Source organism: Lycorma delicatula, chromosome 2, assembly GCF_047948215.1.
Source record: "Lycorma delicatula isolate Av1 chromosome 2, ASM4794821v1, whole genome shotgun sequence".
Lineage (NCBI taxonomy): Eukaryota > Metazoa > Arthropoda > Insecta > Hemiptera > Fulgoridae > Lycorma > Lycorma delicatula.
In genome coordinates, this window is record NC_134456.1 from 63,977,493 (window position 1) to 63,993,766 (window position 16,274).

The 16,274-nt window shown below is 30.8% G+C and overlaps 1 protein-coding gene across 3 annotated transcripts in view; it reads right to left on the bottom strand.

Moving 5' to 3' along the window:
* RtGEF (Rho-type guanine nucleotide exchange factor) overlaps nucleotides 1-16,274 on the bottom strand; it is a 138,318-nt gene that overhangs the window by 84,031 nt on the left and 38,013 nt on the right. For 2 of the 3 annotated variants that reach the window (XM_075355424.1, XM_075355427.1), the window contains exons 2-3: nucleotides 12,142-12,311; nucleotides 2,460-2,589 (exon numbers count right to left, since the gene is read on the bottom strand). In XM_075355424.1, the coding sequence (XP_075211539.1) occupies nucleotides 2,460-2,589; nucleotides 12,142-12,273 (262 nt within the window). In that variant the 5' untranslated portion in view covers nucleotides 12,274-12,311. Of the gene's footprint in view, nucleotides 1-2,459; nucleotides 2,590-12,141; nucleotides 12,312-14,611; nucleotides 14,789-16,274 lie in introns of all 3 variants that reach the window. The other variant, XM_075355426.1, reaches the window with a different exon arrangement.

The following is a 16,274-nucleotide window of genomic DNA, read 5'->3' on the forward strand; positions in this document are numbered from 1 at the left end:
AATTTTTGGCACAAAACTGAGAAATTGACAAAGCTGAGTGTGCAAGTGCACTGGTGAGAACCATGGGTTTTATGTGAAAATATTCACAAGGATTTTTTCATGTAACCATTACAAAACACCTTGATAGTACGCACAGATCACTGTTTCACCTTGAGGCAAGAATTCAAAATGCACAATTCCATTAAAATTGAAAAAACAGAGCATCACTTTGCCGATCCATTATGATGATTGAACTTTTGTCTCAATGCTGTAGCCACAAACCCAACTTTCACCTGCTGTTATGATCCTTTGCATGAATGTTTCATCATCATCAGCTTGTTCAAGAAGTTGCTGACAAATGCCCATTGTAAATTCTTTCTGATGTTTGGTCATCAAATGAGGAACAATCATTACTGCAACTCAATGCTGTTCAATTTTTCAGTCAAAATGTCATGACATGATCCAATTGAGATGCTAACCTCTTCCGCAAGTCAAGTCTCTGAAAGTCAATCGGCGAATTGCATGCACCTCATTGTTGATTTTCTGAACATGAGTGTCATCAGTTGAAGTCAAAGGTCTTCCTGGTCAAGGGTCTTCTTCAATTGACTGATGACCATTTTTAAATCATGAAAAACATTCATAACATTGCATACGACCCAGGGCATTATCTCCATAAGCTTGTTTCAAAAAATGAAACGTTTCTGTGAAAATTTTCTCGTTTCACACAAAATTTTACGTTGTATTAATACTCCTGAAAATTGCACGTTACAAAAATCACTACTAGCACTTAAATACATTGCACTCAAATAACAATAACACAGACTATATGAGATGTCAACAATTCAAGAACATGTGGTTACAGAGGAGGTTATGTGGAACACAATGCTGCCAACTGCATATTAATAAATATTTCCATTGGCGCATAGATAAAAATGATCAGTTATTTTCCAAACATACCATGCGCGCGTGTGTGTATTTTACAATCTGCAAATGGCTATGGCTCCCACTGAAAATTTAAATCCCTTTTTTTACTATTTCAGAACTTTTTTTATTGACTCTTGTTAAATTGTCCAAGCAACTAATTTATTATATAAATTTTATTTTGTGTTATTTTTTTTCATGATGTAAATTAATTTAATTATTTTGTTTCAATTTCAGACTTTGGAATTAAATTTTTTGATTCCATGACCTCAGAAAATATCAAAAAATGAAAATATAAACAAGAAAATAGAATCTTACTAAATAATAGGTACAGAATATTGCATTTATTAACAATAATGGAAAGTCACTGTGTCTTATTTGTACAGTTACAACTGCCAACTACAAAGTAAGCAATTTATGTCAACATTATAAATAGTAAGTAAGTCATCCCAACTTCTCAAATCAATATAGACTCAATTTTAAGTCTTTGCAATCTGGTCTTCATAAGCAACAAGACTCGTTTTCTTTTAGTTGCAAAGATGACAGAGCAAACGTAAGATAGCTTGAAATACTGCTTGTGCCAAATTGCACAATGTTTCTCATATGGCACTGCTTGTGCCATATGGAGAAGGAAAATTTATTAAAAGAAACTTGAAAGAAGTAGTTAAAGTTTTGGATCCAGATAATACAAAACTTTCATAAACTGATTGCAGAGGTTCCTATGTCATGCTGTAAAACTGAGCATCGTATTGGTGCAATTAGCAAAAATATTGAAAAAAGCTTGATGCGCAATTTGAATAATTGTACAGCATTTAGTTTAGCTCTCGATGAGTCTGCATATATTCAGGAGGTTCCACAATTGCCTGTTTTTGTCCACTATTCTGGAGTTATTGGAGATGAAAGAAGACCAGTCATTGTAAATGCAGCACAAATCTACTTTTATAATTGAATTTTGGATACTCATGCCAGAATCAAAATATCCACAAAATTTCTTAAAGAAAGGGTTTAGGAGTACTGCTTGCCATCTAATTTCAATTTTTGTTTGTTTCCACAAAAAAGTTCATGAAGTCGAAATACCATTCACAGTAGATCAACAATCATCTCACACAATGCTGCGAACAGCTTTAATAAAATTACACAATTTTCAAAGATTTGACCAAGGTCTTCATTAAATGTTATATTTTTATTATATTTCATTTTTATTACTAAAATCTTAAAATAATTATTTTGTATTTTATTTCTCTTAATTATATTTTATTGTATAATATATATATATATATATATATATATATATATATATATATATATATATACTTTACATAGCACAACACTTGAGTAGAATGTCTAACCATATTAATGAAATTTGAATTTGTGTATTTAATACTATGTAATTATGATGTGGCTCTTTATAATACATGAAAAACCGGAATGTGGCTCTCATTGACCTCATGTGTAACCACCTCTTATACATTATATATATATATATATATACGATATTAGTACTAGGTGTGTAATACAAAACACATTCACAAAACTAATTTATCACTGAAACATCTTACTATTTGAAATTTTATATTCATTAACATAATTGGATGGAAACCAGCCAGTTTTCTCTCCTAAAGTGCCTTCCCACCAACCACCCTCTTCCACCTGGGTCACGGTGATAATGTCTCCCTTCTTAAAACATAGCTGAAATCAAAAACAAAACTTTAAATACATTACACTAAAATAACAGACACAGTTTGTTTAAATTAAATAAAGAAATACAGATCATGATTAGACTAACATATACAAGGGCTATTCAGAAACTAAGGAACGTTTCCACCTGACGCCGCCAGGTGCACACCAATCGCGTATATATTGGTGTGCTCGTGCTCAGCACCTCAGTCAGCGTCCAGCCGTGACAACAGGAACATCTCCGCACTGCCCCTGTCTTTTTATATACAAATTTGAAATGTGTGCTGCAATCGAAAATCCTACCAGTTGTGAGGTGCGGTCTGTGATTCGTTTTTTGTTGGCAAAAAACTTAAAACCAATAGAAATTCATCAGGAACTATGTGAAGTGTACGGGAACAACGTAATGAGTGAAAGTTCTGTCAGGAAGTGGTGCATTCAGTTTAAAAATGGCCAAACAAACGTTCACGATAAAGAGAAGAGTGGACGTCCGAGCATTGTGACTAACGATCTGGTCTCCACAGTTAATGAAAAGATTCGTGAAAACCGCCGTTTCACAATAACTGAACTTTCTCTATGTTTCCCACAAGTTTCATGGCCTTTATTGTTTGAAATTGTTTCACAGAAGCTAGGCTACCACAAATTTTGTGCAAGATGAGTGCGTCACTGAGTGGTTGAGATCACAGGTGGCAGAATTCTATGACACAGGAATTTCAAAGTTTGTACACTGCTATGATAAGTGCCTGAATTTGTATGGTGATTATGTTGAAAAGTAGTATTTTAGTCCCTCTTTCACATGTATATAATAAAAAGTTTTTCTTGTATTTGGTTTTTTAAAATTCCAAAATGTTCCTTACTTTCTGAATAGCCCTCGTATGTATATATATATATACATTCCACCTTTGATTTGCTTATACAGTACTATGTAAAAATAAATTTGCTAGTAACAAAGCACAAAATTTTCTAATATATATCATCTCCTCTGGATTCTTTTTGTCTTCAGTCATTTGACTGGTTTGATGCAGCTTTCCAAGATTCCCTATCTACTGCCAGTCTTTCATTTCGGTGTATCCCCTATATCCTACATCCCTAACAATTTGTTTTACATATTCCAAACATTGCCTGCCTGCATAATTTTTCCCTTCTACCTGCCATCCAAAATTACAGAGACTATTCCAGGATGCCTTAATATGGGGCCTCCTATAAGTCTGTCTCTTTTTTAACTATATTTTTCCAAATGTTTCCACCCACCCACTCATTTTCCAAATGTTTCCTTTATCCACCCATCTGAGTTTTAATGTTCTCCTATAGCACCAAATTTCAAAAGCTTCTGATCTTTTCTTATCAGGTACTCCAATCATCCAAGTTTCACTTCCATTGAAAGCTACGCTACAAATACATACTTTCAAAAATGTTTTCCTGACGTTTAAATTAATCTTTGATGTAAAAAAATTATATTTCTGAATGAAGGCTCGTTTCGCATGTGCTATTCGGCATTTTATATCGCTCTTGCTTGGTCCATCTTTAATAATTCTACTTCACAAATAAAAAAATTCTTCGACCTCTTTAATCTTTTCTCTTCCTGTTTTTATATTTAGTGGTTCATCTACATTATTTCTACTACACTTTATTACTTTCGTTTTGTTCTTGTTTATTTTCATGCAGTAGATTTTGCATAGCACATCATCAATGCCATTCATTGTTTCTTCTAAATCTTTTTTACTCTCAGCTAGAATTACTAACTAATCAGCAAATTGTAGCTCCTTTATCTTTCCACCTTGTACTGTTACTCTGGATCTAAATTGTTCTTTAATATCATTAACTAATAGTTCTATGTAAATATTAAAAAGTAACGGGGATAGGGAACAACCTTGTAGGACTCCCTTTTTTATTTTGGCTTCTTTCTTATGTTCTTCAATTATTACAGTTGCCGTTTGGTTCCTATAAATGTTAGCAACTGTTCTTCTATTTCTGTACCTTGAACCCTAATTTTTTTTAAATGCTTAACATTTTATTCTAGTCTACATTATCAAATGTCTTTTCTAGGTCTATAAATTCCAAGTATGTTGATTTAATTTTCTTTTATCTTCCTTCTACTGTTAATCTGAGCACTAAAATTGCTTCCTTGTCCCTATACTTTTCCTGAATCCAACATGGTCTTCTCTTAACACTTCTTCCACTCTCCTCTCAATTCTTCTATACAGAATTCTAATTAAGATTTTTGATGCACGACTAGTTAAGCTAATTGTTATTTATTCTTCACAATTGTCTGCTCCAATTCTTGCACAATTGCTACTCGGACCTCTTGCAATGTCCTCTTCAAAAATCTTCTTTATCTCCTCTTCCTCAAGCTTCTCTATATTCCACCAATTCATGATATCTTTCCTTCAGGTTTTTAAACCCCAATATACATTTCATTATCACTAAATTACGGTCGCTATGAATATCTGCTCCAGGGTAAGCTTTGCAGTCTACGTGTTTATTTCTAAATCTTTGCTTAACCATGATATAATCTATCTGATACCTTGCAGTATCACCTGGTGTTTTCCATGTGTATATTCTTCTATTATGATTTTTAAATTGGGTGTTGACAATTACTAAATTATACTCCGTCAAAACTTTATAAGTCGGTTTCCTCTATCATTCCTTTTGCCCAGCCCATATTCACCCACAATATTTCCTTTCTTGCCTTTCCAATGTTTGCATTCCAATCTCCAACTATTATTACATTTTCATCCCCTTTTATATGTTTAATTACTTCGTCAATTTCTCATATACACACTCGTCATCTACATCTCATTATCATCATGGGCACTTGTAGGCACATAGGCGTTAACAATCATTGTCTGCTTAGGTTTGATTTTATACTCATTATAATGAAACATTATGCATTTTGAAATACTCTACTCTCTTCCCTATAATCTTGTTCATTATGAAACCTACGCCTGCCAGCCCTTTATTTGAAGCTGAGTTCATTATTCTAAAATCATCTGAAAGTTGTTTTCCTCTTCCCACCATACCTTACTAATTCCTAATACATCTGCATTTAATCTACCCATTTCCTCCTTTAAATTTTCTAACCTACCAATCTTTTTTAGATTTCTAACATTCCATGCTCCAACTCGAAGAATGTTATTTTTAAATTTTCTGGTGACCCCTTCCTTAGTAGTCCCCACCTGGAGATAATAGGGGACTAGTTTATCTCTGGAATATTTTAACAAGGAAGATGCTGCCTCAATCTTTACTACATGAAAATGCAGAGACTTACGGTTTCTTGAAAAAAAAGCAGCTGTAGTTTTCCATTGCTTTCAGCTGCGCAGTACTCAGAAGATTGAGTGATGTTAATATGGCTGTTTAAGTCCTCCTGACCTACACCCCTAACAACTACTGAAAGAGCTGCTGCCTTCTTTCAGGAATCACTCCTTAGTCTGGCTCTCAACAGATATCTCTCCAATATGGTTGCACCTTCGGTTCAGCTACTCTGTACTTTCTGCACTCAAGCACTCAAGCCCTTTCACCATCGGCAAAGTCTCATGATTCATAGAGGAAGAACTTTATTTATATATTTAAAGTCCAATGTCATTTTTTGACAACAAAAACAAAATCAAAAAATTATTCAAAAAGTCATATAAATATTAAAAATGTATTTCATCATATCACTCATGAATATCATTCATTCAGTCATATCATTTACCTAATTAAGGATATATTTCTTAGGCACATTTATTAACAATTAAAAAATAATAACTATATAAAAATAACAATATTTGCAAAAACGTTTTACAAAGTCACATCCCCATCCCAAAAAAATTGTTGTAGTCATCTGGTATGTTGTGATGTCATAGGCGAGTAGTAAAATTAGATAAATCAATAATATTTGAAGTAATAAAAAGTAACTCAGTCTGGCTGTGTCTTGAACCGTACAAGCAAAATTTATTCTGAGCAAGTTGTGAAATTACATTAGTTTAGTTAGTGCCAACCGTTGCCACTAGTACCACCATACCCACACAAATTAAATACGGGGTATATGCGTGCCCTTTAGTTAGAAACATTGAATTAAATAAACGAAAAAATATTATATTTAAATAAAATTATAAATATTTTAAATTAAGTTGAATGTATATGTGTGTAAACTGTACATCAGAAACAACCTACAGTAGTAGGTCTTTCCCGGAACATGAGAAAATTTAGCTGCCTGACAGGAAAGTCCCAAAACTGTTGTCAGCTTTTTTTTAACAAAACTATTTTATTTAACATTTTTTCATTATATGTCAATTTAAATTACAGATAAACCTACCAATTGAAAATAAGTAAAAAATAAGCCATACACAAAAAACACAACGATGAAAAACCTTCATCTTCATAAAATTATGAAAAGGAATTCACTTATTTTTAGTCAGAAAGTTTTTTCAATTTAGTAATTTTAGGCTGTATTTCTATCTTTAGGATAAAATAATTCAAAAACATTCAATTAGCTGTTTCAGTTATTTCTTCAACATATTAAAAGAACATATATCATAAAAAATTTATGTTATTGATTTAATTTTTTTTATTAAACAAAATTACTCGTTTCATTACAATCAATTTTTTTTTAATTTTAATCTTTGAAGCCAGATGCTCAACAAAAATCAATTAACAGAAATGTTAATTAAGTTAGTATATTAGCATCACAATTTTGAAGAATGTTTTGACTTTTTGGAAATTTTGGGGCTCATGTATCAGGAAGCTTTTTTAATTATTTAAAATCATTAAAATTGATTTTAAACAAATATATTTTTTTTAATTTCATCTGTTTGCTCCCTCATCACGGATGGATATTAATTTTTTTTAGTGACTTTACTGTTTAACAAAATATATTTTGAGCATTAAAAATTTGAAATAACAAAAAAAGGATTTTTTTCATTTTGGGGGTCCTATCTCAAGGAAACACTCCGGTAAAATTAACATTTAATAAAAGTGGAGAAAAGTTTAAAAAATTTTAAAAAATAACTTTTTAAAATTTTATAAAAATGTTTAAATTTAGAAGGAGGTGAAAGTTTTTGGCTAATTTTTTCAAGTAACAAGTAGGCTCCTTGCTGCTCTGCTGTGTTATTATTACAAAGTAATGTTGTATATTTAAAAAATTAGAAAAAACCTAGTGAACCTGTGCTGCACCGTAACATTATTACAAAGCAATATTTTTAAAAAATCAGCTAAAAACCTATTTCATTTACATCTCATCCCCAAACCCCCTTCTTTTATTCTTTCCTTTACTACTACAGGTAAAACACATGCTCAAACCTTTTCCAGATCATCAGACTGATTGGGCTGATTTGTTTTTTCTGTTTGGAATAGCTTGCAGATATGTCATCAAACATCATTGGACCTTCAAAGTGATTTTCCTATGAATAATAACCTCAGAAAGTTCCTGAATTAAGGAATAAATGAAGATTTTTGGAGGATTTCTTAGAGTTGACTCAAGTTTGGAGTCCAATGATGCTTGATGACACATGTCATTCGAAGCAAAAAAAAGAAAATCAGCCCGATCTGTCTAGTAGAATGCCTAGACTAGACAGACTGAAAATAGTTTTCAGCCCGACTTTTCTAACATATAAGATAAGAGAAGAGCTATCAAAAAATTAAGATTTTTAAATTTTAAATGTAACTGGTTACTATCGACACGGATTTAAATTTAAAAACTTTTTTTAAAAATTAAAAAAATATTTTTAGTTTCCATAGACCATTGGAGTAGGATGTGCAAAAGATTTGTATAGCAATATGAAAGCCAACTACTTTTATGAAACAAGATATAGCTAAAAGAAATATATATATAAACGATACAGAATAATCTTTGAGGAAAGATGATTGAACAATTTTTTTTAATAATTTATGATCTTGATAAAAACACTAACTTTTCTAGGAAATTTTTTGCTAAAATGCTCCCGTCGGCATACACAACCATCGTCTACATGTCTAATTAGACGTCATTCCTTGAAAACTTCCCCATTCATTTCAGGGCAGTAAACATAGATCTTTGTTTAAAATATTAAATCCTTCTACAAATTCACAGTTAGATCTTCTAACATGAAGAATTATTAACCAAGAATATTTGCCCGTAGATACTTAATGCCAATGCTAGCTTCTATATCTTGCATATAGAATACCTAGCATAATAATATTTTATGTATGATTTTGTTACCAAAGTTCTGATTATGTACCATGTCTGTCCAGAATGTAGTTTTTCACATCTAGGCCATGAAGGAATTATTTAATTCCAGTAATAAAATAGACTTTAAATAGTTTGTGTATAACTCATTTTTAGAATGACACTGTAGATCCAAAATGATATCAAATATGGAGCTCATTCAGCTATACATTTTCTAAACACAAAAGATGAATGCCTAGCATGAATTTATAAACATATAATACTATTTATGGTAATATGAAATTAAAAAAAGTTTTAAAGTGATGTTACAAATTCTCAGAAGAAAGAACTATTCATAACAAACAAGTCAGAGGCTGAGTTTTGGCCCCTGATAGCCACCTTCACAAAATTTAATTCGCAAAGCTGCTAAACTGTGAAGAACTGGAGGAACTCTTAGAAATCAACACCAACACCCCTCTTAAAACTAACCCAGCAAAAATAACCCCCCAAAAAAAAAATCCAAGAAGTAGTGTATGCACTGAAAGAAATGAAGAATTACAAGGCACGCAGGAAGACCAAGTTTTCACAGAAATGTGGAAATATGCTGGAAACACAGATCGAATCTCTCTGCACCTGGCATTAACCAGAAATTGGTTAATGGAAAAATTCCTGGATCATTGAACAACTGCTATCTTCCATCCATTTCACAAAAAGGGTGAAAAAAGCAATCCAGTTAATTATAGAGGGATCTCGTTCTTAGATTGCACTTATAGAATATTCTCCAGAATAATTTATAATAGAATTACAAAAAAATTATAAGATAAATTGGGAGAATATCAAGGGGGTTTTAAACCATGCAGAAATTGCCCAAAACAATATCATGTTAAAATTAGTAATGGCTTACTATAAAATATTAAATAATCCTAAATCTTTGTAGATTTTAGGAAAGCGTATATATGATTCCATTCATAGACCATGAATGTTAAAAATACTGTTTCAGTCTACATCCAAAGTTAATTAGAATGAAAAAAATTATAAAATTAAAATTAATGAACACAAAATCAAAAGTTAAATTTACAGGAGAACTCTTTGAACCAATTCCCATAAAAACCAGATTAAGGCAGGGGGATGGATTCTCCCCTCTTCTATTCAACTATGCCTTAACGACATAGAGAGAGTCATATAAAGAATATCAAAATAGGAAGGGCAAAGAAAATCTAATCTTATCTGCCTAGAATTTCCAGAAGACCTGACTTTGCTAACAAACAATCTTCAAGAATTAAAAAACAGATAAAAGCACAACAAAATATAGCAGAAAAGATTGGCCTGAGAATATCCTTTGAAAACACGAAAATGCTAACCAACCCTACAATCACAAATAAAACCACAATAGATGACCAGAAGATAAAAATTGGGATAAAATTTAGGAGAAATTATCACTTACAATTTAGATGAAAAACCTACATGGATCAGCATAGTCAACAAACGACCAAACTCACAAAAACTCACCATAAACACATACAATAAAAAATGTCTCTCCATAGTTACAAAACTGTGATCAACCAGAAATAACATACAGAAATGAAATTCTGTTTAAAACAACTACTCCTTGACTGCAGAAGAATCTTGAAGCTCCTTGACTGCAGAAGAATCTTGAAGCTCAAGAGAAGGGTAGCATGAACATGCATTAATAAAAAATATCAGAAAGTCAGACACTGAAAAATTCTCTCCAATGAAGCAGTACATAAAGAATTAGAACCTGTAACCAGTAGATCAGAAAAAAAGAATTTCATTCTTAGTACACCTAATCAGAACACCTGGGAACAGATTATCAAGATTATAGAAAAATTCTGGGATAGTAAATACAACATAAAATGGATTGCAGAAATTAAGGAAGATTTGAAAGAACTTGAAATAACAATAAAAGATTTAAGAGAAAAAACAGATGAAATTAAGTAACTGAAAAAGAAACTATACTACAACCAAGAATGAATAGACAACAGGAAGGAAGAGTGATTTCAGAGAGGGCAAGGTCTGAAAGAATCAAGAAATATTGGAAAAACAGGAGACTAAAAAATCCTTCTTATAAATGACTAAAGCAGTGCAATGGTCATTATTACAGTTAAGTATTGGTATCAATACTGTTTTTGGACACCAATAATAGTGTAGTATTGAGAATTAATACATATCCTATCCAGCTAATGGATATACATGTACTGTGAAGATGTGTAATCATAGACAAGTTTGTAATAACAACTGACCCCAATCGGCTGCTTTGTAAAGCTGTGGATTCTATATTTCAAGTGCAACTAAATAATTAGTTGCATTAATCAGGAGTGAATACCCATTTTTCTTGGTAAAATTAAGAGTTAGGTACTGTTCAGAAGGACCAATTGATCCTATTGTGGACAGTCCAACATAATAGCATATCAATCCAGTTATGTAACAGATTTATATGATTGACAAAATATGAGTGATAGAAATATGACTGAATTCAAACAGACAAAGAGAACACAATTCTCTCAATCTAACAGAAAATATAATGAAGATTCCAATGATTGATTTTTAAAACATCCTCATACCATACAATTCCAGAAAGCAGAAAAAAATAAAAGTATTTCTTGAAAATGGCAGCCATTTTAAAAAATAAATATACTAAGAAAAGTTAGGAATAAAGAAATTTCCTATTATCTTCTACATCAAGCCATACGTATGGTCACATATCGGCATTCCCAGCCCACTGAAATAGCCATACTAATGATAGGTTCACCACAGGGTACAGTCTAGTGTATAATAAACATCATTAATCTCAGAGAAAGCAACTATGACTGAAAATTGTCGTACCCCAGTGGTTTACATGCATCATAGTGAAAAGACTGGGATAGATAATGTAAAGCAACAAATTAATGTACCCCTTTACACAAATGTACTCCCTTTCATGTGAAATAATGTCATTATAGATACTGTTTCAACTTAGCAAAAGAAACTAATATTGTTATTGTAATAATATTATAATGTAGTAAACTGTAATATGTTGCACTGAACTTAGGAGTTATTACAGAACCAAGTCCATAATGTTCAAAATTTTATTAAAGATTTATTTCTGCAAAAAGAGGAAACTCTTTTTACAATATAGTTTATAGTTTTTAAATATAATTTTACATTATTAAAGCAAAAAATTCTGAATAAATTGATTTTAATACAGTTGACTTACTATTTTACAGATTTATTATGAACACAATGTTACAGGTCTATCAGATACAAAACTCATTTTACTTATCTATAAACCTACACATGTTTTGTAAGTGTAAAACTAACTCAGATGTCAGGTAACAAATATTCTAAGAATGCCAAAAAAACTGTATTAAGTAAATTTAAAAATAATACTAACACTACAATTTATCAGAAAACTGAAAGAAAGAAAAAATCAAACCTGATCTTACCTCATCATTATTTTTGCCTTTAAATGAATACACTGCCTGCACAAGGAATGGTTGCTTTCTTTCTGGATCATTCACATTATTGATATCAACATTGCAACTATTCCCACTGCTAGCAGAATTATTTGCAGCCATATTATAGTAACACCAAACAAATAACAGAAATTATTCACCTAATAAATAACAGAAAGAATAAATCAAACATTAATGAAGTTAATTGCAAACCCAAAATTTGATGACATGAAAGTTAAAGATAACATTTCTGAACATCACCTCCACACTTCACCACACTAAACTACAATACGTTGTATTAAGGCCACTCAATATTAAATTAAATACTTCATAACAGATATAACAGCAGTACAGTTTAGAGCAAACTGATTCTTAAATTCTAAGGAATTCTTGGCAAAGTATATATGACCAGTGAAAACTGGCAACTGGCGTAAGGCCAAACTCAACAGAATGATGGGTCGGCCTCTTATACAAAACACACTATTAAAAGCACATACACACGTATTAAATACATTTACACAAGTTTTTTAAAGAAACATAATGAACATACGAATTTAACCCTACAATTGTTTTACATGAACAAAATGCTTTGCTATGAAAATAACTAGATGTCTGAACATTTTTTTTTTATTTTATATTTTTATTTGAGAACATTTTATTTTTATGAATGACATATTAACATTATAATGCTTTAAAAACTTCAGCCATAAATTTATTATTAATTTTTTTTTTTTAGGTGTAAACCACTAGGTAGGTTACTATCACTCAAAGGCCATGACAATAAACTAAAACATAATTCAGTATTGCACAGAGACCCCAACAAACAGAACGAGTTGAACCAAGATAAGAAAAGCCAGCTTCTTGTTATTATGTGCAAAGTTTGGCATAATATAAAAAAAATGTATATATAAAATTGTATACAATTTGTTTCATTATATAAAATATAACATAATGTATATTATAAAATAATTTGTTAAATTACATTTAACTAAGGCACATTGTAAGTGTAGCCACAAAAATCAATCACTGGCCAAAATATATAAAAATTTACACATTTTTAAAAATTTTTCCAACAAATTTCATGAATGAAAATGATAATGCAAGAAAGAGGCAATGCTCTAGAGACAATGTAAGTTCTCTGTCAGAGTATGGTTGATAGAAAAATCAAACTTTACCTCATTTCTGTTATGTTGGCAGAATAAAAATCTAAACGAACCTTCTGTGCACAAATGGACACATAATAACCTGAATCATGATAGAATAGAATTGGAAAACAATATAAGTTTTTATTTATCTTCAATAAATGCTAAAAACATCACTGATGCTAAAAAATTAATTTTTTCCAGAGCAAATAAATGAAGTTATTTACCACTCGAATACAATACTCAACAAATCCCAAAAAATAACAAAACACTCTTCAATAAAACTTAAAAACAATACAATAAAAATGTCAGTAATGGCATCACACCAACAAATACCAATCTACCATGGTAGTAGATCATTCTTAATCATACTTTTTTATAAAATAGATCATCCGTTCCTCATTGATTCTTCTTAGAATTACACTTTAGTATTACTTTAGAATTACTTTTGCTAGTATTACACCAAAATTCTATCTTTTTCTTTCAAATTTACTCCAGGTTGCTTTCATATCAACAAACCTTTTTGATGATGATCAGCTGATACAGAATCTAAATCTGCAAATGTAATGAAAAGCTGGACCAAAGCTGGAAAAAATGGACCAAAGGAACTAAGATTCCTTTAAAAAAAATTTTTTACCAGATGTTTTACCAGTTTTCATTTTTACCAGATGTTTGTATTAATATCACACACAATTAACTGGTTATAAAGTATTCAACTACAAATTTATTAAAAAAATTAAGTACACTACTTGCTGCTCAATCATTATTCTAACCCTCAGAATTAAGAAACTAAATGTCCATAATCTTGGAAATAAAAAACTTATTTAACTTTCTGAAATATAATTATTTATATATATATATATATAGCTGAGTATGTCACACACACGTGCATGTGTGCATACACAAACACACACACACACACACTCTCTCTCACAAATAAACTTATAATGAAGCAATGATTATGACAAAACAAAGTGTAAAATATTACTAATAATCAGAAATCTACATAGCACAAACTGCATAAAAACTAATTCTAACAATCTTTAACAAATTACTGAATATCTTCCACTTCCAATCTAACATTACACTGAAGCTAGAAATACTTAAAAATCACACCTATAGAAAATTCTATAAATATTTAAACCACTCACTTTCCTGGCACAGCAGTTTCTTTTGTTGTAAGCATGTTCATGATACATGCTAATGTCAGACAACAGTTGACTACAAACATCATCCAAGAAGGATTCTTTACTAGAATTCATTGTTACAGAATATACACTTATCAAAAGTTTAAGGAATAATTTCTTTAGGAAACTTACCAATTTAAACTCAAATTTTTTAAACTTAAAATATTGTAACTAACTGGGTCCAAAATTTAGTCAGACCTTTTGTTAACAGTTGAGATTGCTTAAGTGGGTGTCTAGTATTGAACTGTTTGAAGTTAAACAGTATACTTCCTTCATACCATACATTCCTCTACAAAATCCAATTAATCTCTGAAAAAAAATTTTTATCAGCACATATTAAGCAGACTGACACAATATTAAGTTCAGTAATGTGCTGCTCTCATCTATGTAAAAATATCTCAGTTTCCCATGAAAATGTGGAATCCACCTTCTACCTGGAAGGAGCCTTGAGCACTTTTATAGGTAAGGTACTTCATTCTCAAGTATTTCATGAAGAGTTCAGACCTGTCCTGCTAGGTTATCTCAGTAGAGAAGACAACAGGAATTTTAAAAGACCCAGTGCATCTTTGGTATGTGGTAGGAAGGCTAAGGGTGAACTCCGGGTTTTGTTTCCTAAGTATAATGGCTTAAGTATCAATCGAATAAAGCCAGACTTCCTAATGCCAAAGTACAAAATATAAAATACTAGTCAAGAAAGTTTCAATCTAACTTACTTCATATCAGCAGTACACAATACAGCATTCAAGTACACAATACAGCATTCAAGTACACAGTACCTGAATTACAGTACACAATATTAAATTTTTTTCACAACTGATCCCAATGGATTCAGGATTGCCGAACAATCTATAAAATCTATAACAATCTGTTAAACAAAAACAAGTGTTTTCATAATAAATATACTTTCTCTGTAAACTTTTTCAGTAAGCATAAAAGTATATAAATATAATAAGTATACTTTTTCTGAAAAAGTCTATTGAACACACTAACAGAAAATAACACCTTATGAAATCGTCCAAATTATCGTCAAAATTATTTTAACTCCATTGCTCTCTATGCCTTGGAATTTACACCAGAAGTGTGCCTTGTAACACATTTCTTACTTTTTTTTTTTACAGTGATTGTTATTTACTGATCACAGACATGTGCACAGAATCACCCATGCGAAGAACAAATGTGTAACTAGGGCTCTTCTTTATAAATAAAATCTTTTTACATATTCTTCTTATTAAAGATAAGTAGTTACAAAATAACAGCCATTCAGTAGTTACAAAAAATTAAATAAAATAGTTACTATTTAATCAAAAAACTGCTTTATAATCAACTTTAGAACATAACAGCCATTCAGTAGTTACAAAAAATTAAATAAAATAGTTACTATTTAATCAAAAAACTGCTTTATAATCAACTTTAGAACATTATAGATTAACAGATATCAATCGAACTGTTAGTAAGATAGTTATACACAATAATTATACATTAATAGTAAGTTAGTTGCTCTTGATCTCCAAGTAATAAAAGCCTCACAGCAAGTTCCATGGAAAGAACAGCAAGAAGAGATTGTCCACTAAGCTAAAAAGGTGAAAAAAATCATTACTAGTTTTTTTACGTGAAACCATTTCATGATTTCTTAAGAACATTTCCAACAGTTTTCAGTCAACTGATATTGTTGAATTCCCTTGTGACTTTAGAGAGCATGATTTTATTATCAATGAAAATAATATATTTCATCAATGAAAGTATTAATTTGCATTTTTTATAACTGCAACTTTAACAAATTATCTATAAAATATGT